The sequence below is a fragment of the Macrosteles quadrilineatus genome, unplaced genomic scaffold, assembly GCF_028750875.1.
Source record: "Macrosteles quadrilineatus isolate MER2022 unplaced genomic scaffold, UCM_ALF_1.0 Scaffold_9__3_contigs__length_116548681, whole genome shotgun sequence".
NCBI lineage: Eukaryota > Metazoa > Arthropoda > Insecta > Hemiptera > Cicadellidae > Macrosteles > Macrosteles quadrilineatus.
In genome coordinates, this window is record NW_026542602.1 from 47,021,176 (window position 1) to 47,048,142 (window position 26,967).

Here is a 26,967-nt window from a genome sequence, read left to right on the forward strand (position 1 = left end):
AGGAAATCGACCAAAGTGGAAGATAATATTCCGAAAGAGAATAAAATTTCCTAAAATCTACTATTAAGCATATCTTGAAAATACTCAATAAATGTAGCCTAAATTTGGCTTAAAATAAAAAAAGTGTGAAATTTAATGTTTGCTATGTTTATTGTCTACATTGAAGACGGGGATTTTCAATTTTTTTGTTATTTTGAGGCAATTTTTGGTACCTTTCTTGAGTATTTTCAAAAAATGCCTAATAGTAAGTTGTAGGAAATTTTATTCTCTTTCGGAATAATACCTTCCACTTTGGTCGATTTCCTCACCATTTAAAAGTTAGTTTCAAAAACGTGAAGTAACCTCCAAATTTCTAGTTGTAAAAAAGTTAGAGATTACTTTTTAACTTTGTACAATTAAATCTACAGTTCTGTTGGATCGATTTTGTTAAATGATGTGTCTTTGGAAGGCGTAAACTCTTTGAGTTGCTTTTCGTTTGATGTGTATTTTATAGCGGTAAGTTTAATAGTTTAAAAGTTATAAAGTGTTAAAACTGGGTCATTCATTTTGAATAACCCTGTATTTTATTCAGTCATATACAATTCATAGACCGTAGTGTAAATTCGTTCACGGATAGACGCCAGATGCAAAGTCGACCTGACATTAACAAGGTTTAGAGCAGGAGTGTTTCCCTTACTTCCATGAATGTTTTATACTCTATGTTTACATGAGCATTCGTGTTTTGCATCTCTATGCTCACATACCGTGTTTTACATTATTTGATATACATGCTTCATGTAATATTATATAATGTGTTTATTTACGTATGAATTAGTTCATGTCTAGTAAATTAGTATAAATTAGAAAAAATAAAACGACACAACGACACTTATGTGATCATTTCTTGGACATCAAGTTCATGATATTAAAGTTAAAATATTAAACACGTTTGTAAAAAATGATCAATAGATAATTCTAAAATTGCTTTTGAAGAACATGACTTTGATATTCACATAGTGCCATTTCCAACAATCAATTTATTTTCCAAAATTTTATACAATGACAATTATAAATAAAAAACTGTGTAAAATGTCAAATCATCTACCTTAACAGATGTTGTCGGTCTTTGTTGATGTGAAAACTTCCTTTTAAATTGAAACAACATCAATGTCAGTTTAAAAGACACATTTTGACGTTATCCTCAATCTACGTGTATCAAAGGTTAAAAGAGAAATTTGTTTGATATACACATATTTCTCTGTAACTGCAATGTTAAGTTTTAAACCCTTCGTGTCATCATATACGTCTTTTATTTTATTTTATTCATATCTTTTCCTGTGGAATATTTAATATTTTTAAGGAAATTGTCCAAATTATGGTCTTGTTGATTACTAACGTCAACCTTTTTAGATGGCATCATTATTTGATAACCCAACAACAAATGTCATCTGGTTTCAGAAAATACATCTAAGCTTTATTCAAATAACGTTTTTTAAAGTAAACATGTACTTGACAGTAACGTCATGAAGTTCAGCTTTGTAAACATATAAACAAGTATAAATAAACATACACTGAAGATAGTTTAACGCCAGGGCATCCGTTGTTTGTTATCCTTTAATTAAGTGAAGTATGGTGTTGTCTTTCACTCATTAAAATCACACACATTTTACTTCAAACCATTGAAATTTCTGTGCAACATTTATTGAATATATTATTTCAAGGCCACCTTAGGATTCTTAAAAATTAATACTCCTAAAAGAGCGTAATGTAAATTGTTAATATCGAGTTTACAAAGCAATATGGTAAATATATTGTTTTGTCAGTACATGATTTGGTTTACATGATTGGTAGATAAAATAATTGACTCTGGATACTGAAGATGATATTTACTTTATAGACACCCTCCTCTAACATAAGGCCGCAGTGAGAAAAAAAGTGGCAACGCCACAATCCCGGCCTACTCAATCAGCTGTTGTATAAATTCATAATGGAGCACATCTACGCAATCTACAGGTTTAAATGAAGAAAAAACTACACACTCCGTAATTGTCTCAACTAAATTAAGCTATTTTCAATTCTATAACCAGCTACAATTTGACAGGAGAATTTCATTTGCAAATGCACGACTACCTCATAGAACTAGGGGTGTATGTAAGAATATAAGTATTCGCAGAGAAGGGACCTTGTATGGTAAAACTGTAATCAAACCTTAATATCAATTTAAGAGTACAAGTACAATTTTTTAGTTTGTTTTAAGTACATCTATATGTGAAGCTGGTACGCAATTCATGTAAAACAACATAATTACATGCTAAATAATCCAAATTTAGGGGAACCTAGTTGAACATTATCTGTACCACCATAAAATCCACACACAGCTGTCTCTAACTGTAAGTTAGTGCAAGATATGAGAATGAAACTAGGATGTTTCACTCATAAAAGTGTATACACTATAACATGGTTTAGTTTCATATAGAAATTTGAGAAAATAATTTTTATTTTATTTTTTGTTGTAATGATTTGAAATTAAAGTTTTACATTCACAATAGTCAAGAGTAGCCTGCAGTAGCAAGACTTCTTGATAAGAAAGCTCTGGAAGCTTCCTTATCACCTGGTCCAGTGCAAGTGCTGGCCCGAGTAGGGGTAGAAGGTTCCAGAACTGAGATATCTTATATAAGGGAGCTGCTTCCATGTGGGGTTGTTGATTCAAGAGTGTAGATGTACAGTGTCCAGACCTGGGGTGAATTTTCTGCAGCCTACTCAATGTACAGTAGTAAGTTTATTTTATTTTTGATGCTATTTTAATTCATTCACTTTTAGCCCTCTCTCTGCTAATTATTGCAATAACAAGGAAGATCATAGATGTTTTCTTATTAAACATTTAAACTTTGCTTTAAACTAGTAAAAGATGTAAATATAAAATGCACCTTTTTATTCTTATAGAATTTATTTAAAAGAGTTAAATTTGGATCTAAAAATAATAAATGCTAATTACAGTAAAGTTTTTAAAGATTCTAGACAGGTTTAGCAATTGTAAATTTTATTTCATTCAGGAAGAAATTAATGTAACCTAATTTATTTTGAAGGATTTTAATTTACTGTAATTGTTTAGCTTTTTAATTTAAAGAAGTTATAATTCAATTTAAAGAAGTTTGAAACGTTAAAGAAATATGTATTTGCATTGTAGACAGATAAGCTAGGAAACGGTTTGTTTGTTCACAGGGCTCAAGTGTGTACCAGGAATTAATTGTTGTAAAATGTCCTATAAATATTAGCCGAATGTTTTAAATTTGTTGATTTTTTATATATATATATAAAAAAAAACTAATGGAAGTAAATAAATTTCAGTTTGATTTTGGGCTATTAAAGGTGTTGTAGAAAGTGTTTAGAAGAAACTGTTTTATTTTAAATAAACCATAACTTTTGTAACAATGATGAATTTTTATTTTGGGTCTCCTCTTGGCCAATTGCACTAAATGAAAGATAATTGATCTTGGAAATAACGTTACAACACAAAATTAAATACACACATGTAGTTAGACAAATGTAGTTTTAAAATTTGAGCATCACAAAACTCTTTAACCTCTATACAAATCTCCAACATGTAAAACAACGCTTGATTCATACCCAGCACAATGGAACACCTTAGATTGGTGTAAATTATTAACAAGGTTTCACAAACGTAAGCTGTGCCAGGGTTGGGCGAGGCAACTAAAGTGAGTCTGTACACACGGGACCCACTGTAATGGAGGGGAAATGCAAATATCATCAGTGTGTCAGGGGTTTAACTATCGCTGGAACTTTAAAGTGTTTCAGACCCTAGTGTGGAGAATGTGTTTTTGAGGACAAACTCTGTCTTCCTCTGTTTTTGGAATGTTATTTCAAACAAGAATGTGTTATTAATCCTTATATAATACGTGAAGGCATTTTCTACGAAACACTACTCCTCCGTTGATTTTTACAAACGATGTGTCAAAATTAAGTACTTTTTGTGTAGACGCCCCCTTTCACCGATTCCTGTAATAAAAGTCCTCGGGCTTTGCCCCACAGGCCATCAAAATCAAAATGCATTTCTTATGATGAAAAAATTTTGTTTACTTTAAACAGACGAATAATTTGTATTAATTACAGCTGTTCATAGTAAACACATGATACACACAAGAGCGTTCGTTTTCAGTTTAGATAACTGGAGTGGAGTGATTGATTATATTATTTTTAGTTGACTCTTAGTAATCGGAAATTTTGGCTGTTATTCGTTTTGAAATAACACCTGTAATACTTTGCAATTGCTCGAATTCAAGCAACAGGTGCACTAGTTTGTATATAATAGACTAATTATATTGTTTACCCATTCAAATCAGCTGTACTAAAAAACAGCTGTTATATTAGGCTTTAACATTAGTTCACTAATTGTTGTAGTTTCCTAACTACTGTAACCTTGAAATCATTTAAAATATACTATATATTCATAACTAAACTCAAATGTACAACTATCGATGTTCTTTATTATTTGTGGTTTGGTGGAGCTTGATTTTTAAACGATTGAGTTTTCCTATTTCCTCCAATTTTATGACAAATTTTTATTTTATAGTGTGGTGAAAAGGTTTTTACATTCCAAGTGAAATTATATGAAAAACGTGATTTCATACCTCATTTTTAATCCTTGATGCGTAATATACTTTGGCTTATCAAGGTTAGGACTTAAACTGAGTACTGTTTTAGTTTCAATGATTATTTTACTACTTTTCCGTGCTATTCACCATGTTAACAACATTTAAACCTTGTCTACTATAGTATTTCAAACAAAGCTTTTCACACAATTCTTTTGCAATTGCTATTTTTCTTCATTAAATTGTCATAACTACGAAAACTGATGTAAAAATTTAAATACTGGATAAAATTTGTAAAAGGAAGTCAAAGATGCACTTTTATTTAATTACTAGACACGACTTTTCTAGCTTGACAATAATTAGACAGCAGATGTCCAAGAACCCAGTAAAGTGTTTAACTGTCGCTTTAAGTACCCTCAGGCCAGTAAATGGAGATTGTAGTTTTAATTCTCTTTAAGGAACCATCTTCATGAAACAAGTAATTTAAATACCAGTAATAAGATTCAACAATCCGTTCTGTTTGTATGTTTGTACATGTTTACGCCAGTGTCATTTTTAGAGAAAGAAACACAAAGGATTTTAAGGAAAATTACTCCAAAACCCTAGATTTTTGTTGACGTGCAAGGGAATCGAACCGATTGTAGTGCAATTTTAGGGCCAAAATATTCTTTTCTGCATAAACATTACCAATCATATTCGACGTTTTAAACTGATATCTATACTATTACTTAAAAAGAAATACATACGTTTCATAAGTATTAAACATATTTTCCATTCGTATATTCTAAAAACCATTTTAAAAGTAGTTTATTAGTGAGAAACAAATTTGAGCACAGGTTATGTCTTTTCGTGATAAGAATACCTCGAATTTACCCCCACTTTATGAGTTCAAAGTACCTAGACCTAAATTTATAGTTTCGTTTTATGGTAAAATTTACTAAATAAATACCATCTGTAAAAGTTGACTACAACCTAACAATAAGTAGTTTACTACTTAATTAAGTAGTTTAATACTTAACTAAGTGAGTGCTTTTATGTTTATTATTTTTTATATCAGTGCAGTGTTGATTTTATTTAGATAGTGGAAGTGGACTTTGCCAACCAGACAGACGGTCAAATGACTATTGTCTTTTGTGCATAAAAATAATACAATCTGTAAATTTGTAAACGATTCAGAAAAATAAAGCACTGTTATCTATCTATCTATCTATCTACTTAACTAATCTACTCTACACTATCGTTACTATCGGTTTGAGCCATAAGTCAATTTTACCATAAAATGAAACTATAAATCCAGGTCTAGGTACTTTGAACTCATAAAGTGGAGGTAAATTCGAGGTATTCTTATCACGAAAAGACATAAACTGTGTGTGAGCAACTTATCACACCACATTTATCAGTGGTGAACCTGAAAGAAGCCTGAAATGGAGACTCCTCTGTCAAGTTCCTTATCAGACACATAAAGCATTTCACTTTGACTGGTATTTATTTACTCCTTTATTCAGCTAAAAATATCCTATTTGAATATCATTAAATATGATTATGTAGTAGTGTTTTTAACCAAATTATATTATGTTTTACTTTATGTATGTGCAGTAGTTTTATTCTTACGTTAATAAGAACATAAAATTAGTTTAACCAATTTATAACTATTTAGGCCTTCCAAATAAAAATAACATATACACTTTTATAATGCTACGATTAATAAAAAAAATCATAAATCACATTCAAAATTAATTGTATACTAGCTGTTACCCACGGGCTTCACACCATTTTAATTCATAACTATTAATAAAATTGTTGATTGGTTAGGTTAAGCTGAAATAAACAAAACAGAATACAGATTTACAAACAAATAATTATACATGATTTTAATAAGGAAATAAACTGAAAGAATAACATACAAATAAGGACAGCTGAGGTTTTTTTTAACATTGTGTATAAGGAAAGTTCCCTTTGGAAAGCAATTACGACCTTAAAGGGCGATTTATGAAATAATGGATAGTTTTGCGCAAGGTTTCTCGTCATGACGAACATTTTAAGTATATGGTTTATGGGGGTGTGACTTGTAGTTTTCTCAACATTTCATGTGTACTTTTGGCTTTAGATTTTATACTTAACAAAAAATAGTTAAGCAATTAAAATGGTAATTTAAAGTAATACAAAGCTGGCAAATAATTCGAAACTAACTCGAATTGAACGTGAAAAAGTTAAAATACTACAGAATGCAAAACTTGTATCGGCTCCTTCCACTTAAGTTTAATTAAAAGCTTAAAGAGGTCATTTCTATTCAGTCGGATCATTTCCTGTTTGCAATCCTTGCATTTAATTCCATTCAAGTGGAAAGCTTACAATTTTCTTTAATATTTTCTATAAAGTTTCCTCTCTTTTCAACTTTCAAATAGCACTTCACGTACAATGCATTTTTTCTATTTTATGCAGCATACAACTCTATAAACACTTTTCAAACGGATTTAAAAAATATTCAATTACAAACAAACAAACAAAAAACGTTACAAAAGGTATGATTTTGTGATTTTATTTGTTGCGCTGAACTACAAATCAACACGGAATTTAGTACAGAACAATGAATGTTGGCAAATGCGGGTGCACCACAGTTGTTATGTGTTCCCATTGCGAATTAGGACATGCAGTATTTTATCAATAGTAACATACAAACTTGTAAAGTCAGAATGTGGTCTGTAATTGTTTACAAACTTGTTTGTTTAGTCTGTTAGTGATTAGAAATCAAACAATCATTTTCACATAGAATTTCAATACTTTCACCATATGATAAAGTAATAATGAGAAGATTTTTTCTAAAGGTATTTCACGAGCAAATAGTTTAAAATGAGGAGAGGACCAGAACAGTACGGAGTAATACTATATCTCCCTAGCCATTTCTGGACCTTATTTGTTCAATTTCTACCTTCGTAATATCGATTGCAAATTTAATTAAAAAACTTTCATACGTTATGTTATTCCTGAAGTTGCGGGTATGAGGGTGATTCCTTTTAGATTTACTAACGTCTTAATCGATAATAACATCACGAATCGACTTAATGTTTTTTACGAGTCCCATAACATTGTGAAATACAAAATAAGTTTTAAGTATCAAACCGCTTTTGTGTGTAATACTTTTTCCAAACAGATAAAAGGACCCCTCGACTGGGAGGTTAACCCCCCATTTTGTTTTCTGTTCTTAAACCTTTTTTCAGTACCTCATAATTTATGTTTTTACAGTTTCTGGAACGTCATTTGATAAAAAAAAATTATGCAAGCCTAATATTAAAAAAAGTTTTTTTGTTAAGTGGTCAATAATCACTACTTCCGTTCCTGTCCATTATTTGTTAATTTATTGATTCATTGCTTTCACAAAATTATATTAAAAAGGCTAGAATGGATTTACAAATATTTCGTCAGCAGCTCAAAAAGTTCAGATGGTTTCAATATTACAATATTGTATTCCATAGATTTAAACCTCAGATTAGTGGTAACCTCATTATCCTCATTGTTCTCGTTGCCTAGCAACAATATCCAAAATATTCAATGTTAGACCAAACGTTATTACTAGGAAGATTGTTTGTATTTTTTTTAATTCCAACGCTTTTGTGTTTCCTTTATTTCGTAGGATTGTGAAACTAGGATTTGCACACTAAGCAAAGGATATTTAGCAAAAACTGTATCTTCTTTCCTGAATAAGTCTTGAACTTGAAACACTGTCTAAACCCTGAACAAGCTCATTTTAGCGAATTCTCCATATAGGGAATAAGCTATTACCGTAGGTCTCAGGGTAAGACCTTGACCCGGGACCGATTTACTTTTTCGTTTTGAGGTCCCCAGCAAAACACCATCCGTTCAAACTTATATATATATTTATGTATGTGTCCGGTAGCACGATAACTCGAGCAAAAATTATCAGATTTTGATTAAATTTGGTATAAACGTGTAAACCTACATTTATTCGAACGAGTTTGCGAACAAGCAGGATTAGACTATGGGAACAGGGGTTTATGGAGGGTTTTATGGGGTAAAAATGGGGTTTCCCCATGTTTCGCGTAAAATGTAACATTTTGAAATTTCTATCCAAACCATTTTGTATAGAGCTCATAAAAACAAAAAGTTTGGTATATTTAAGCGTTTTTTTATGCCTAACAGTTACGGAGAAAATTCCAAAAACTTTAAATTTTAAATTACCATGTTATTCTTATGGAGAATAAATAAATTGTTATAGCTTGCTCGTCTATAGAGATATTTTAATAACATTTGGAACATTTGTTTACTTCATACTAAGCTATCAACATTTGAATAAAAATTTTCTTCCCTGTAGCAACAAACCTATGTACTCATTATAATTAATGATATTAAAAAGGAAATAAATCTAATAATTTTAAGGGAATAATTTTGTGGAATTCCAGCCGAATAATGGAAATTTGCTTAGTCTGCAGGTTTGCTGCGGCGGCGTATTGTACTCTTGTTGTGAAATACACTACTAATATAATGGAATAGCATTAAATGTACATGAAAATACATGGGGCTATTTTGGGCTTACATAAGGGGAAATCCATAGGAAAATCAGGGATTAAATTGTATATTAATAACTTTACCTCGTTCCCTCATTCTGTGAAGACAAAAGTAGTGAAATAAGTTATGTACCATAATATACACTTTACTAAGCTAGATTTGATATTGCAGTAAAGTAACCATTAGCTGGTCCATATATTAACGCATATAACCCATCGATATATAATAACCTGACCTGTGCCAGGAAACTGTGATAAGACTGAGTTATAGCTGGTCCTTGCCTGGGCTGAAAGCTACGTGCTCGCCCTGGTTGCTCTCTTAATACGTGTTATTATTTTTACAATACAGTAGGTATGACGTACTAGGCAAGTTAAAGTTTTCAAACAGCAACCCTATTATACTAAACATATGAAAACAGTTACAACAGTTACAAATTGTCCCCAACGCCAATTTTTACAGCATAGCAATCTCTTAGTATAGATGAAAAGAACAAAGGGCCATTTAAAACATAGGAAATCATTGTTTTAAACCCTAGACATTTAGTTTAATTTTTATAATTTTACTAGTAGCTCTACTCGAAATTTTCGACGGAGGAGAAACCTGGAAACGGTTATACAAAACTGCAGAAAAAATGTTAGTATGCTATGGTATCGACTGCAGGTTTTCAAATAGTTTTCATTAAATCGCCTCGATTTAATTTTTTTACACATAATTTTGAAATAGTCCATTTGATTTAACGCAATCAACCGTGTGAAAAAGTAAAGAATTAAAAAAGCGAACCACGCAAAGAAAAACTATTAGAGGTATTATTTTTATTTTATGCCCAATCATCTCTGTGGATCTACAGAGTTCAAGGTCAATAGGCTATATCAAAAAGAAGTATTTTCCAAAGATTCACATTGGTCGGATAAAATAGTTGGTAATGCAAGAAAGAAAAACAAATAGACTTAAATTTGATTAAATATATGTTAATTTCAACGCGCAACGTTAGAAATTTTGCCCAACAAATTGGCAAGCAAAAGGTAGCGTGTGAACCCAAAAGTAAAAGTTATTCCTAGTTCCATGTTTGTGAAATTGCATTTCAATTCCCCGCACGCGAAGTTTTCTTGTTTCCAATCTATTTCGTGTTAAAAGCATTCCGTTAAACCTCGAAAGGTTAACGGAATTATTGTGGAAATTTCTAAATATAATTTAACTTCCATTTATGTTTACCGCATTTTTGCAGGTTTATAAAATACGTCATTGGAATAAATCAATTTTTATCCACGACAATGGAAAACCCTTGGAATATTAAAACCGTTCCTTGAAATCAACCCAAGTGGAAACTCTATAACCAGACGTAATTGTTTTGCATCATATATTATATGAAGTTATGCCTGGGTGGTTTTATTTTATAGTAATAGACACTCAACTTGCATAAATATCGCACACTAGTTAACTCTAGGAAATAAGAATTTACAGACACTTAAGACTTTAGGGCTTTGAAACTTTATTATGTAATATACTCAGTTTCTATATTTGGTATGTTTCATACTATTATATTAAGTTAGTAGTACCCTACGGCACCTCATACCTAAACCGTGAATACTTTACATATAAATAAACATTGATACCTATTTAAAAAATCACCCCCTGATAAAATACTGCTCGATTTTAATATTAAGTATTTTTATAATGGTGATTTAATAATCAAAATGAAAATATCCTCGCCTGAGACCGTTTGCCTACTTTGCTGTAATGTAGAGTCCATTGTGGGTTCCGAGCCACCGGGTAATGCCTACGTCACATCTTAATCCATTGTCGTTTGGTTAGATTTGAACCTTAGACCTCTGGACAGAAGCTACGCTCTGGAGCTCCAACCAGACCAGCCGTAATGCTAGTTGACGTGTTCATGAGTAAATGCAGATTATTTCATCCATAGTTTAACAATATCAAACAAATATCACAATAGATAAGCCCATTCTATATAACCTATAACAATTCCTCCGAAAGATTTCCCATTTTGCATCAGCTACGTTATCTGCATAGAAATTAACATTATGTTGAATTGAAGATAACAGCTGTTGTTTAAACGATCATAGCTTGTGGAAATCTTTGGCCTCAATCGATGAATGAATGATCATGTTGAACTGTTATTCACAACGATTACCCAGGAACTGTATGGAAGGCCGAAGTGATAAGAATACGACCTTGACAGTTCGCGAGTGATAAGAGCACATTCCCCCTCTCTGTCACTGACGTCTGTTAACATTATGTCGTGTAAACAGTTGCAGAAAAGCAGCATCAGTTGCCATGTAGCCCACCTTTAGTTTTATGTTTGAACTGTTATTTCCATGGTTCTTCTTCTTGTGTGTTGTCGAGGTACTTGTGGTATTTTGGTTCATCGTTGTTTGCAACTGGACAGTGTAGTGTGGTGAAAAGTTGTGTAACATATAGTGTGATGAAAAGTTATTATCAACATAATTTGGCAATGAGTTCGTGACATTTGAGATTTGGTCAACTGAATATGGGGTCAACAAGTAAGTTTAGGAATAGATACGACACCAAAATTAAACTTTACATCCTTCCACGAATGCTAGAATAGACACGATATGGATCATCAGCATAAACAAATTGTGTTACTGGCCCGAAATTAAACATGATTTAACATTGATTTAAGGAACTGTCTAAATTTATATTTCATTTTTATTTTACGTCCTCTTCCCGTTGTAAAGACTATTAACTAAACAGCTAGTTAGTTTATAAATATTATTCATATGCATAACACTTTTAAATAAAATTTGTCAATATAAGCACATTTACATAGTTTATTTAAAGGTTGTTTTGCCTGCAAATAATTAATTACATCAGTGCAATACATGTAAAACATGTGAATACGTCTACACAAAAAACTTAAATATATATTCATATATTTTCGTCAGTGCATTTTTATGGATTTAAATGTAATAGTTTAATTTAATACAAAAATACATTTGGACATACTATACTCATAGACTTCTACTTTTTGTGACGCATTTTAACCCTTTATATTTGACGCAAATCATCTGTGGAAACCAACGACAACCTACACCACAGTAAATCTGTTGTAAAGTACAATGGGTGAATGTTAACATATAAGTTTTTGTTTTACTAACCCAAATTTTGAATAAACAGACTAATAATATATAGGCAGTTAGTTTTTCTCAAATTGCCTCTTTCTACACATCAAGAGCTCAAGTTAAAACACCATGCAATAAAAAATGTATAGATGTTTAAAGTATTTAGTTTGAATGAAAACTTACTCCTTGCTTATACAACTTGTATTCCAAAAAGCTCCGTTAATAATTTGATTTAAACTTATAATATAAATTATATAACTGTCAAAGAACGGTCATCAGCTGAGAAAGTAAGTAGCTTTCCGATGGTTCGAAACTGGATCCAGCTGTTCTGATCATTGGGCTTAAAATAGAAAACAGCTGATCTTAGTCAGTAACAAAGCTACACAGATCATCTCACTCCCTTCGACACTCATGTTAAAATACTCCCCTTGGTGGCGTCAACATGTCAAATGATAGTTTAATATAATGATAATTCAATATTTGCACAAAGAATATGAATTTTACCCAGTTACAAAACAAACTTAACACATTTACCACATCACCACAAGATAAAGCTATACATCAAGCCACGCTCCTATTAAACCGAGGAGTTTACAAATTGATGAAACAAGATGACGTCACTTTTATCCATTATAGTGATGCGATAAACTTAAACTTTCTAACTTCGTACCTTGTCAAAATGTTCTTCCCGAAAGTTTGAAACAAACTTGATCTCACTTCGATTACTTAGGTCCTTTGAGTATCGGGTCTTTGCCAACTCCGGTTTATAGTTGAATTTTAAAACACAATTTAAAAAAAATGTGATTTTTGAAAACAAATTTTATGTTCTGCATGTTACAATAATTATATGTCTTTCAGCAGGGGAGGGTTTCTGAGCAGGAATTATTTTCCAACACACCTACCTCTTCTGGACTTTTAGACCGGTGGGGACCGAACCATAGTATCCTGGCTAAAGTAACGGGCTAATAGTCATTTGTGTTTGGTGGGGTGTTAACCCACGCCCTCCACGACAGAAGTCCCTAGCTTTAACCATGTCACCAGCCCTCTCATTCTTAGAACTATGACATGTTATAATAATGATTGCCATCAAAAATTTAAAAATTATTTTTTTTTCTCTGCAGAAACTCAATGAATATTTATAATATACAGGTCAATACAATATGTCAAAGTTTCAAAACGTAGTTGTTTAACACAGTTTTTAATGTACTTGAAAACAAAATTACATGTATTTTTCAATAAATTCCATAGGACTGGGTGTATCGATACTCGTGTCTTAATCCAAAACCAACCAATTAAATCCAAACCCCTATAAATCGTTCCAGAGATTTTTCACTTCAATAATAAGGACTACTTAAACAAGTGAAATACCGCAGTTAGTGATACAAGGAACCATCATTCACTTTAAAAATAATAAATTTACTCTTTTCAATTTTATATGACATGATTTACCAGGGAAACTGAAATGTGTCCATACTCATAAACTTACATGACGAATAAGAGAGATTTTAACCACTATTTTTGTAAATTGTTATATATAAAATATCATAACAAAGTTATTAAACAGAATTCTACATTTACAAAATCTTAACTGTAATAAATGAATCCCTTGATGACTAATTAAGGATTCGCCATCTTGAATGTTTAAACACTCCATTAATAATTGCCAATCGGAGCCAAACTGAGGACATTAATTAATAAAGCTGCAACATAGAATTTGAAATGGATATTTATAACTAACCGGAAAGTTTATAGTTTCTTATAACCGCCATTAAAATTCACCATTGTTTTAGTATAATAATAATCATCGTTTGCCACTTAGGTGCGTATTTAAACCCAAATATGAGTGATAAGTGTAGAATGGTGTGAGATTATCCTAGTTACTGATCAAGATCAGTTTTTTCATCATACAGGATCATTATTGAAATCCAGTGATCAGGAACAGCTGTAGTCCAGTTTCCCACCATTGAAACCCTACTGACTTTTGCCAGGATCGAACCTTCGACCTTTTAATTGTTAGACGAATACTAGCTCGACTGCCCCACCAATAGGAAGGATTAAAGACAAAAATATAGTTTTAATTAGGATTAGGTTCGTATAGAGAGCCAGAGTGGAGTGAGTGGGGTGGAAGTAGCACTCTAGTTTGCGTGCTATAGACAGGGGTGGCGTGACTAAGGGATATAGGTCGACCAGGGTCTGCAGCATTGAATGTGCCACATAAATGTTTCTAGGAACGTACTACATCTGAACACGGCTAGGAACACTATATTGGACACATTCAAACACGGGAGAATTTAATTAGTTAAAACCTTCGACTATTGATTCAACTAGACATTCTATCCCCATATTGGAAGTGAGCTGGTCTTCGCTGGGATTTCGGGCCCTGAGATCCCAGGTTCAAATCTTGCCAAATCCCCAATGTATTTTCTTTTTAGTGATAATTACGTAACCCCTAGGTCTAGATTGAGATAATGTGAAAAAACAACCCCGGGGCTCGTGCCTAGCGCCCTAGGAAAAAATCTCCATGTTATAGCTGTCACCAGTTTTTTTTTTTTTTTTTTTTTTTTTTTTTTTTTTTTTCAATAGCCAATATGCTTCAACCGCAAAGGCAAACCTGAGAGATAAAAATATTGATTCTCACTTGAAATATCTTCACTGTCACCACAATGTTGATTGGGGTTTATTAAAATTGAAGCCAACAAAATTAAAATGGACCTTTTTCACTATTAACATTCTGGTTCACTAAATTCAGTGTCAAAGTTGCACTGCAATCAAACAGAAATAACTATGGTACTTACTTTGGTACTATACCGACCACACCTAATAATTATAACCTAACATAACCTGACCTAAGGGTGGACTATGATTAGGTTAGGTTAGGAAGATTTTGTTATTTAAACTAATTAAAATCTTATTTGAAAGTCGATTTATCGGTGTGGTCGGTATTATGTGATGCTTTTAAGTTTTTGAATACAATAAATATGACATATTTCTAATCATCGTAGTGAGCAGCTAAAAGTACCCTGACGTATGTGTGACAACTTCGTACGATTGTACAAAAAGACGTTTCAGTATTGAATATTGAAAGTGAACAGGAAAATGTATTTTAAGAGGAAATTTCCCCCTTCACAGAGTGAAACTCAAAGCGTCGTAACTTTGCTTGTCATCCAGTTCTATCTCCAACGAAAATGTAAACGTCACTCATCAATTATGTTCCTGGAGTTTGGGACTTTGTTGCTCGTGCGTAAGACTGATCACATGTCATTCCGAATTAACAATAATTTTAGCTAAAGTAACGGTAAACTTATAATAAAAATAGCCTTAGGATCTAATTCTGTAAAAAAGCTGTAGCTTATAAGGAAAATCTCTTATGACACATTCACCACTCAGTCATATTTGTGTTCAAACACGTCGTAGTGTCAACAAACATCTAATAATGGGACAGTGATATAGTTTGGACCGTTATCATATAATACAAGTTAGGAACTAGATTGTTTCTGTACAAAGCCAAAAAAACAGGGTGCGGATTTTAAGGGTGAAAATAAGAATAAGCGCTGTACGGATGAGATTCACCGGTTCTTTAGTTAGGACAATAAATTTATTGACAGCCCTATAATCAAGAACAGCTGGGTCGAATTTGCCAAAAATATGTTTTTTGGTTGCAAGTGGTTACATCCTGAGTTGTTGGGGAACGTTATGACCACTCTACCCAGTGACATACGCTAAACATATATTCTAACCATATGCTAATGTTGAAAAACAACCAATACAAGTACTATAGTGTGACTAACCTGTGTGCTTGTGTTCCAGTGTCGACACCAGCGCTGGTGAGCATCTGCATGGCTGGGACGCTGTTCCTAGCTATGGTCAGCGCCGCTACATGCCTGTGCTATCGGCGTCGAGCAGTCCAGGGGCCCCACAGCAAACTGGTGACAGCCAAGCGGGGCCGGGGCCCTGAGAAGCCCCTGGCCTTCCAACACCACCGCAAGCCCACCGCAGTCAAGAGCCCCGCGGGAGGCGTGTCGGGGCCCCACTACCTCAAGAAGAGTCCCAGTCCTCAGGGCAGCTGCACTCCTGCGGTGAGTGGTTCATATAGTTTATTTTTAAGGTGGCTCACATTTCGGTGCGAATTTAAAGGTGAATATTGGGTGAGAGTAGAATAGAGTGAGATTTACTCAAATCCATGTATTTGTTTCTAAGACCAGATGTTTCTTTAGGAAGGACGGTTTATTAAAAGCCCATTAATCAAGAACAGCTGGGTCCAGTTTTGATTAAAAAGCTACTGACTATTCTCATAATTGAGCCGCTTTAATTTGCTAGGTGAGTTGCATAACTACACAGATACCATAGACAAATAGAATAAAGAATGCTTTTTGTCAATGCAGATACTCATCGATAAATATTCTAGCTGCACTGAGCCCCCAGAGATACTACTGTTATATCTTACGGTTGCCCCAACTTTGTTTTAACAAAGGCAAAATGAAAATAACATCAATACAAAAATAGTACCCGTCTTTCAGATCACATAAAATCATTGTATCAACATTTAAGGGAAAGTATTGTGGCCGAAGCAAACTTGGAAAAGTTAACTCAATTAATTATGTTGCATTTTAATTAAATGGCTTGCTTATCGCTGTTAAAGTTAATTATTCCTCAAATAGTGTCCAATTACAATTAATTTCATATACATTTTGTTCAATTCTGTAGTACCAGAGATGTAAGGATTATTGATCATAAAGTATACTCAAGAAAATTAGAATCCAGGACCTAACATGTAGTTACACAACACTGTGAAAACCCTAATTTTCTTCCACATCAATCTTCTCTAAAGAATTCCTACGTGAGGACGAAATGTTGGGGTTGTGTGACCTTTTCCTGTGTGCCTAAGTAAGTAATTACCCTAGTTTTTCTCATTTCTTCTTACACACAAGTTTCCTTGGGTATCTGACTAAACCGTCTAAAATCAAAATGTTTGTTTCTCAAAATACAGGGTGTCCCGTAACTCTCTGGACACTTGTATATAATACTCCTTTTACTTTGTTTAGCATTGTTTAAATGGAGAAAAGTGGTCATACATTACGAGAACAACACGTTTCTCTGTTATTATTTATCCAATCTTAACAAATAAGGGATCATTGAAAACTAAACAAAATTTACTAACTTATTTGTCTCTGGCAATTTTTTTGTTAAGTTCACGGTTTTCGTGAAATTTGGCATCAAATATTTTAAATGGCCGCCATTTTGAAACGGTTAATGATTTTTAGTATAACTTCTAACGATAGTATGTCTCAATAAGATTTTCATTTTTGCAAAATATCAAAGCTGTATCTCAAACCGTTTAGGAGCAATTTTTTTTTTTTTTTTTTGTAAAAAACACATAAATACTGACAGTCAGTAAACTAGACACCACAGACCCATGTTCCTATGGTGAAATGTGTTTGTCTTGACCTAAGGAATAACGCTATATACAAGTGTCCAGAGAGTTACGGGACACCCTGTATAAAGGAGAGTATTGGTATTGGATACTGAAGTAGGCATTTAATCTAAATGTACCAGCTTTCACCAATAGTTAATTATAAAATAGCTTAATTGTTTGAGCCAGCCACAAATAATTACCTTATTTTTTGTTGCTGGCCAAGTTGATGGCTCATAACAGTTGCTGTAGCTCACAACAAGTCAATATATTAGTTTGACTTGGTAATAAAAGTTCATTAGACAGAAGTAATTTAGATTAGCACAGTATGTCAGTGGCTCACATAAACTATGACGATTATTATTTAAAAGGTAACAATTTTATAATGGGGGTGGACTGTCTAAAAGTAGACTATTAGAGTTTGTATCATTAGTCAAATATATCAGTAACCTCCGTGAATAATCTAAACAGAAATTATTGTAGAGTATTTAAGCTTATTAAGCTTATTTTTACTAGTTTATTGCATTAATTGTAATTGTTTAAAAGTTTGTATGAATTTGAGTCATTTAACTTAACTCATATTACTTTTCTTAAAATGTTTACGCAAATGCTTGCTAAAATTATGCGTAACTGTGACTAACATACGTTTGAATTCAGAGCATGTAAAATGTTTTGCGTCATTCATTCGACACACTTGTAAACAGCTTTTCAGCTCAACGTTCAGTGATCAGCTGTTTCAATACGACAATTGTTTCTCTCCACGCTCAACGCTCAACGCCGTCAGTCTCAACGCTTGGTTGTGTATTTATCAGTCTTCATAATTGAAACAACGGAAAGACAGAGATACTATGACTACGGCATATTGATTTCAGTTTGTTATTATTATATCGCATAGCTTTTATTGAGGAGAGTTTTCCAATATAGAGAACATGTTTTGATTGAGATGCTTATCACTTTTTTGTTTCAATGTGACCTTAAGATAAAAGAAGGTTCAGAACCGCTACATGACATTCCAAACCTGAAAAGCTTATATGTGATTGGTGGGACTTAAACCTCGGGTTTCAGATTAGAAGTCCTGTGCTGTAACGCATGTAACTAGATAAGCTACACCTAGAGTTGAGCATAGAAGAAAAGATTAATCTAGGGCCTATATTTAATGCTCTTGGATTATCAAATTAGAAATTAAGGATCGTGGATTATTTACAAAGTTTCCTACTGCATTACAAATAATATTGCCAAGTGCTCAATTGCCATTACTACAGTACCATGAACATAACTTCAACGTTACTGTGTATTTTATAGTTGTTTATTGTTTAAAGCCATAGTGAAGCATAGGTTGGTTTTAGCTAATAGTTTTACGTTCTTCGTTACTATGTTTTTTACTAAACGTGAACTGAATAACCATATTCAGGTGCTTGACATTGCATAATCTATTGTCAACTTGAATAATCTATTGTACTACCGTTTTAAAATCATAATCAATGAATAGCATTTAAAATCATAATCATAATCATTCATAAATCAATATATTTAACAAAGCTGAGAGTAAACTTGGTAAAGTTAGTCAAACCCACCAAAGGTTTTTTTGTGTTTTTGTGTTTTTTATGTTCCACCTTTCTCACCCTAGGTTCTAGTCCGGAACTGTTCTTACACATTACGTCATACTAGTCTTATAGGGTCGCGGAATTTAGATACAATCTACTAGTGATTGGTGGGGTTCGAACACGAGACCTTGGTCCCGAAGCCACACGCTATACCACTAGACCAGTTTGCTCCCCCACCAATCACCAGTGGTTTTAACTTTGTCATCCGACGGATCTGAGTCTGGCAGCCTCAGTCCAGTAGGGTTTCAGCTCACTGGACTGGAACGTCACGGAGAACATACCTCGAATAATGATTTATTTAGGAAGCCAAAAACTCAAATGTCTTCCAAGCAAAGAAAACTTTATTTGTTTTAGTGTTCCACTTACAAACCTGCGATAATTAACGTATTAGTACCATCAACAGTAAAATGGTGATTCCGTTGAAATAAAATAAATAAATGAACAGTTTTAAATCCAACGAATTATCGTTATACCTAGTCCGATTAAAACCTCACTCTAAAACCAAGTGCATTCTCCACTTAGCTAATTTCTTAATCACGTTGTACTACCCTGGAGTATTCTGGCCCAGCTTACATGTACCCTAAGTGCCTAAATCTAATTATACTAGATTAGATTCAGCCCAATAGCCTCTACCGTTACTCCAAACTCCAAGGGTAAATTAATGATTGTATGTCCCAAGTGTTTACTTTCCTCAGATAAAACTGAAGGTGTCACTTGTAGTTACAGTACAAGTTAACATTACACTTGTGAATTAAAGTTTCAACTTGCTTCCCAAAGGACTCCCTGAAGGCATGTCTGTGATGTTGTCATCTAAAATTCACTGGTAATATCACTGGTGATAGCAACATTGACTCCGAGGTCTGATGGGTAAATTGTGTTTATCGATATGTTTTAGATATATCGATCGTTCTATCGATTCATATTCATTTTATAGTCAAATCTACCTTTGACATTATCTAGTTGTACACCATGGGTTTAAACAGAGGACAAAAATAAGTAGCCTACATTAAAAAAAATTTAACTAAAATGACGTTTTGTTTTAAAAATAAAGTTATAGAACTGTATGAGAATTTTCAAACACTAAAAAAAGATGACAATTTGAAAACTAGCCAAATTGTTGTATGGTATGGTTACAGTTAGGGCTGCACTTTACTTTAGGTCCTACACTCATTCGAATGAAAATATCGATCAATATATCCATTAATCGATTGTTTCATTCGATATATCGTTTGGTTAGTTAGGTAAGGTTAACCTAACCTAACTAACCAAACGATATATCGAATGAAACAATCGAATAAGCGATATTTTCATTCGAATGAGTGTAGGACCTAAAGTAAAGTGCAGCCTTGGTTAGTGAAATTATAAAACTCTAACCAACTATATTAAAAAATAGTTACTTACAGTAGAAATTATTAAAGAGGCAAAAATAAGAGATGTAAGGATAAAATTTAGCATCAGTTTTGAGTAGTACCATATAATATGTGTTTAGGAAGCAGAATTTTTATTTCAGCTGCAGTATTTTTAATACGGTCAAAATGAGAGCATTCTATTGGCTGAGGGAACACCATTACCGCAACGATACGGCACATAGCCATATCGGTACCGGGTTTGAAACCTCTCAGTAGCAAACTTTTTATCTAAGATTTTTGCATTATTAGCAAGTTTGGTTAGTTTGGTTAGGTTATGACAGTTTAATTTTATAATAATAAAAAAAAATAAATTGAATTTGAGGCATTTATTTATTTTATGAACAGAACTATTTTTTTGATAAGTAAACCTTCATTCAATTTTTTCATTCTCAGCAAGTTTGGTTAGTTAGGTTCGGTTATAACATTTTAATTTTATTATTAAAAAATTAATTTTTCTTTTTAGTTTTATAATATTTTTTTTATTTCTAATTTTTAAACTCTCATTTTGTCCGTATTAAAAAACTGCAGCTGAAATAAAAATCGTGTGTTTAGGAAGAGATTTTACCTTTAAATATTTTCTTCTTTGTATAAATCTTGAAGTGTCTTGAAATTTTGAAATTTAGAGTTAGTAAGAACAGTTAGGGAGAAAGATTTTGTTCAATACTTTAAGAAAAAAACACTAAACATAATGAAGAGCAAATTAATTGAGTAGAAGAATTTTTATATTTCTTCATGAACACACAACATATAAAAACAATAATACAAAAGAACATGTTAATATTCTAAAATTCCAAAACATATGTTGTGGACTAATGGCACAAATATTTAAATGTCAACACTTTTATGTCTTAGAGACAGACTAAAGGCAAAATAAATCAATAAAATACTTGACATATAGTACTTTTGTATCCCACTGTAATGGCGATATTAGCTGTGTTTGAGAGTTTATTTCCTAAATTGGTATTGGCTGTCTTGGCAACTTGACTGTCGCCCAATAAATAGTTCCTTGTATTCAAATTCTCAAAGACTCCCTCATGATGAAACGTATGTAGCGTTTGGATTTCTACACTAACTTAATTTAATTGACTGGGTAGTTAGGGGTTATAGTCCTTACTTTCATATTCTGAAGTTTGTTTAGGTTCCAAGCAGGATTTTTGCAGACATTGTGGTTTTAGACTGGAGTGTTGATAGTCTAACACAAAAAGAACCAACAAATTTTGCTTATTTAAAATGTATGAGGGAGAACACTAGGACTAAACAGAAGGTACCAAAAATAATTACCATATGATTCAAACTACATAAATTTAAAACGCGTTTACAAGATCACTAAACTAAAATGTGAAACATGTCAGTAACGGTTCTAGAATATGAAACAAGCTACTCGTATCCAAAGATTAATATTGTATCAAATTTTCCACCCCAAAGATTGATGGGTTAGAACACGACTCCTGGCCTTGACAATATTGATCAACCAAGGTGAGCGATTCACCGTTTCTCACAGGCAAATGTTGGCGATCCAATTACTACTTGATTACTTTAACTTATAAATTGTTTATAGTTTGACGTAAAATGAGTTTTATTTGAGATTAGTTTACAGAAACAATGTTTACATCTTCAATTATGTTGATCAAACTCCAAGGATTCAATTGTGTAGCCAAGCAAAACTTCAATTATAATTCTATTAATTGTAAAGGGTGGTGCAGGGTATGGGATCAATAGGGTAATGTATTTCCTGGATCAGTCATGAGTCAGGGGTTCAATCTCGGATTATTAGTCACATGACGAACGATGAGTGATAGCTGCTTGGATCAGAAAGCTAGATGAAAGAAAATTCTATAAACGGTTTCCCCCCTGTAGGCGACATATTATATACGGAACGTTTTGTTTTCATAGAAATTTTCGAGTTTGAATTTTGGGTAGAAATATCAATTTTGGGTCCTCCTGAACCAGGGTGTGTTTGTTTTTTTTTATTTTTATTTGTAATGGTATTAAAAAAAAACCCATGAAATAACATAAACATTGGATTTTCCAAAAAAAGATCGATATGAACGCTTAAGTCAAATATATTTGAACTCGCTAAATATATAAATAAAGGGTTGCAAATAATTTGTTTGGCTTATGCTTCCCAACAGTAAAAATAATAGATCTACGAATTTTAAATAATTAAACTGAATTCTGAATTAGAGACAGTTTAAAAATATACTTTGAGTATATATTTCTCTGTTCAATTTCTATAATTTTGAGAGAGAACTCCATAAACTAAATAACTATGAGGGTGCTGTTTAAATCAATAATTATTGAACTATTACTATTCAAAAATGTAATGTATAAAAGTCTATCCAAAATGGTAGCCCGTCAAATGTTGTGGAAACTCAATGGTAATATTGGTTTGTAATGGTAATATTGGCTACCATTTTGCATAGAGAAGAGATAGCGAACTCTGGTTTTCACCATTCTTTAAGTTTTTGTATACACTTCAAAATGAGGTGTCACTTGATGGGGGTTTACATTGAAACATTTTTAGTTGCCCCCCAAATCCGCCCTTTTGGGCGGACACTCAAAAATTTTAAATTTAAACCCCAATTTAGTGACACTTCGTTTTGAAGTGTTTACAAAAACTTATAAAGAATGGTGAAAACCAAAGTTCGCTATCTCCTAAAATGGTAGCCAATATTACCAGATAGATACATCTAGTTTTCACCATTCTGTAAGTTTTTGTAAACACTTTAAAATGAGGTGACTTGTAGGGGGTTTAAATTTAAAATATTTGGGTGGCCCACCAAATCCCCCCAAAAGGGGGGACACTCAACATTTCAAAATCATAAAATGAAACTTCCTGCTAAGATTGCACGACCACCAAAAGGGTATCGCTGTATATTTACTTGGAAAAATATTAGAGGGGGGGGGGTCTTGACTTTTTAATCACCCCGTATATATAGTCTACACTACTGTAATAAACTCTTACGACCTCTTTAAGCTTATAATAAAGTGAGAAACATTTACAAAAATTTCAAACTAGACGAAATGTTTAAAGTTTAAAAACAGACTTTTTCACCGTTTACTGGGCGTCAAAGTTAAATTTACATTAATGAGTTTACAGTCCAAAGTGGCTTTGAGAGGTTACAATCTTTGGATGAGTGCGATCTCTCTGACATCAGCTGAGTTTTTGAGAGTCGTGGCCGTTTCTAATTTAGTCGCTTACATTTAGCAAACAAAATCGTGGAAAACATTCGTCATAGTTTTAACATTATATACGTTATATACATTATATTCTTACTTTGTAAAATACAAATATTTTCAATCGGATGTTTAAGACATCTCCTACATAGGTTCAGGAAGGAAGATATTATTTTAGTTTACTTTTCTTTTCGCTTATGTTTAGTAGATCGAACGCATGAAATAATGTATCCTGTTAACATTTTAGAATCTATACTTATTTAATACGCAAGCAGGTTTTTGTGACAATTTAAAGGCCTTGGGGCCCTTTAAAGTTTCGTATTTCTCCATAAGATTAACATGGGAAACAAACGTTGTTATGAAACTCCAGCTGTTGTCAGAAATTAAAAGTGAGAAGATGAACATATGTTAATTGTTAACAGTCAATAAGTTTGCTAATTTAACAATTTGCTACAAACATTTACTCACTTGGTTAAAATGAAATATTTACTACTTGAACTTGTGTTCACCACCAAGGAGAAGAAATAGAAATAACGTTTTTTTTATATTTATAATCGTTATTATGGACAACATAACGCGGCTATGAGTAAGGCTATTTGTAGAAAACACTAAAAAACAAGATCAGCTTTTGAAAAATGATAAGATATTTACAAGAAATGTTGATTATATCGATCTGTTATGTACATCTTGAGTATTTCCATAGTCTTTGAGTCGAATCTTGAAGTCATTAGAAATTATGACTGTTGTTCGTTTTAAAATAACGCCTGCAATACTTAGCAATTGCTCGAATTCAAGCAACAGGTACACTAGTAATCTATATTACTATTTTGTCCGTTTGGAATTTTGAAGTGGTGTTATAACTGAGCAAGAAAAGAACCATCGAAATATTATTTTTCGATACAAAAGTTGTAACTAGTTTTAAAATTAATAGTAATGTAATTTCGTTAGCCATTGGCAGAATGCGCTTGTGTAAATATTACTGGTTTGTGTAGAATACGCCAACTGACGCCAAAAGATAATTTTTTAGGACAACTCATATTAGTCTTTAGTATCGTTTATGTCACCTCAAATATTATAGAAAAAAATTAAGAAAAGATAGTTTTGACAGCAGCACACTCATGTTAACTTTTAAATAGACAATCCGATACTGCCGGTCCATGTACATGACATATAAACTTCAGAGTCCAAAAGACAATTGTACAATACAATCTGTACCCACCTTGTAGCTTTTTTGACTTCACTGTTCTTTGTTTAAGGCGGGAGGTTCCGCAGCCACTAGTCCTACGGGACAAGTGAGAAGTCCTCCAGGAGCCAGCCCTACAGAGTCCGCCGCCGACACCGACCTGGTACCTGCAAGGTGAGTAGTTTGGAAATGAGTAATCTAGACCACAAATGATGCCATCAGTTGATATAACTGATGGGCCATATATAGATAAGCTTATATATACCATGATCACTTAGTTGTTTCACGAAAAAAGTTACACACTCCGTGCACGTATATGAATAAGTATTTAGAGTCAGTTTCGATAGGACTATCCGTGGTATGAAGATAATATAGGCCAACAGATTAATTAAAAAAAAGGTTGGCGGCCTCTTTTAACCTTACCCGACTACATAGACTAACTGCCCATGCGTGGAACGTATCCAGCAAAGCAAGGGGTGAGCCGTACAGTACGAAGGTGAACTGTACTGATAAAATGTTTACGGCAGTGACCAGGATCCGAACCCTCGACATCACTGTCTTGGGCCCGATGTCCGTGACGCTACCGACTCACCTAAACAGGATTATACATGTCCTCTGCTTTTATCAGTGGTATAATTGGAGTATCTTAAAAAAAGAATTCATTGTCTTTAAACTATTATAGACGAATTTCGCCAAAATATAATTGTTATGTACGATTTCACAACTTTTTGTGATGCAATGGCACATTTTATATTGGGTAGAAGTAGTGTAAATTTTAAGGAGTCATAGTTCCCAGTAGGTTTTGGTTTCGTTAACAAAACTAAGAAATTAAATACTAGGTTTAAGTATTATGTTATAATGTGTAAGCTTAACTATTTAAATAAAAACTAAATTTAAATAAAAAAAACTGTATGTTAAAACAATGTCCTCCCTATTCTTTCCAAATAAAATTTTACGATCATTTTTAAAATATACAATGCAGAATTTAATACTTTTTGCGATCCAAAACTAATATTCATATGTCCTTTAAGGCTAATCAAACCAGCACAATTGTTTTGATCTATTTTACAAAAAAAACTACACAACGTTATAAAACAACCTACAACAAATGTAAAGTAAATTTGGTCTCAAACATAGCAGAAACCACTACCTTTTTATTTTGCATAATCTTATAATACATCGACTTAAAAAATTTTTAACACATACAACTCACTAAAAACTGTCGAAATTGTTTCATACGGAACAAAATCAATCGGTAAAACAGCAAATTCCCGTGAGGCAGAAGACTTCAGGGGGGAGAAAAGTGGATTTTCCACCGGAAGCTCAGGAGATGGATGGAGGCAAATCTCGCGGCTGAGCTCCTTATCTCACGATAAGAGGGATAAGGGGAACTTTCCTCCGCTGGGGGATTACGCCGTGTAAAAGATTACATTCGCGAAAACTACGCAAAGTAGCCCAGTAAAACTTTGGAGGAACGTTCTTTTAAACTTACTGCCACTTGTGTATTCTTGTTCTCCTCTAACTTTAAGGCTGTTTCTTCTTTTGTTTGATTAAAAAGTCGCTTCTTTAGTTATTTGTATTAAACATATGAATACTGAATAGTTATTGTGTGCAAAATATTTATAAAAAACACAAAGTACATGGTTGAGTAATACGATGAATTGAAGCAATTTTGAAATATCTGAGATACACGTGAACAAATAACAAAACCACAAATATGAAATAATAAAAATACTTAAAAAAAAGTAAAAATATAGCTAAATAGTGAGAAATTAATATTAGTGGCGTACGAACAAAATCTGGAACATCACCATTTAGAGGAGAAGCACCTAGCTTATTTGAAAAATAATGTTAGTTTTCTTGTAATTTTAACAATAGTAAAATCACACTAAATGCAAAGCAAAGCCATTATTGTTTTAAAATCGTCATTTCCAGCTTCTTGATTTGCCATGTCAGGTTTTACATGCCTGAGT

General features: G+C 32.8%; 1 protein-coding gene across 3 annotated transcripts in view; it reads left to right on the forward strand.

The window, feature by feature from the left end:
* The window catches only part of LOC129003181 (synaptotagmin-4), an 88,692-nt gene that overhangs the window by 54,826 nt on the left and 6,899 nt on the right, over positions 1 to 26,967 (forward strand). For 2 of the 3 annotated variants that reach the window (XM_054431451.1, XM_054431452.1), the window contains 2 exons: positions 16,019 to 16,287; positions 25,068 to 25,168. In XM_054431451.1, the coding sequence (XP_054287426.1) occupies positions 16,019 to 16,287; positions 25,068 to 25,168 (370 nt within the window). Of the gene's footprint in view, positions 1 to 11,404; positions 11,633 to 16,018; positions 16,288 to 25,067; positions 25,169 to 26,967 lie in introns of those variants that run through there. The other variant, XM_054431453.1, reaches the window with a different exon arrangement.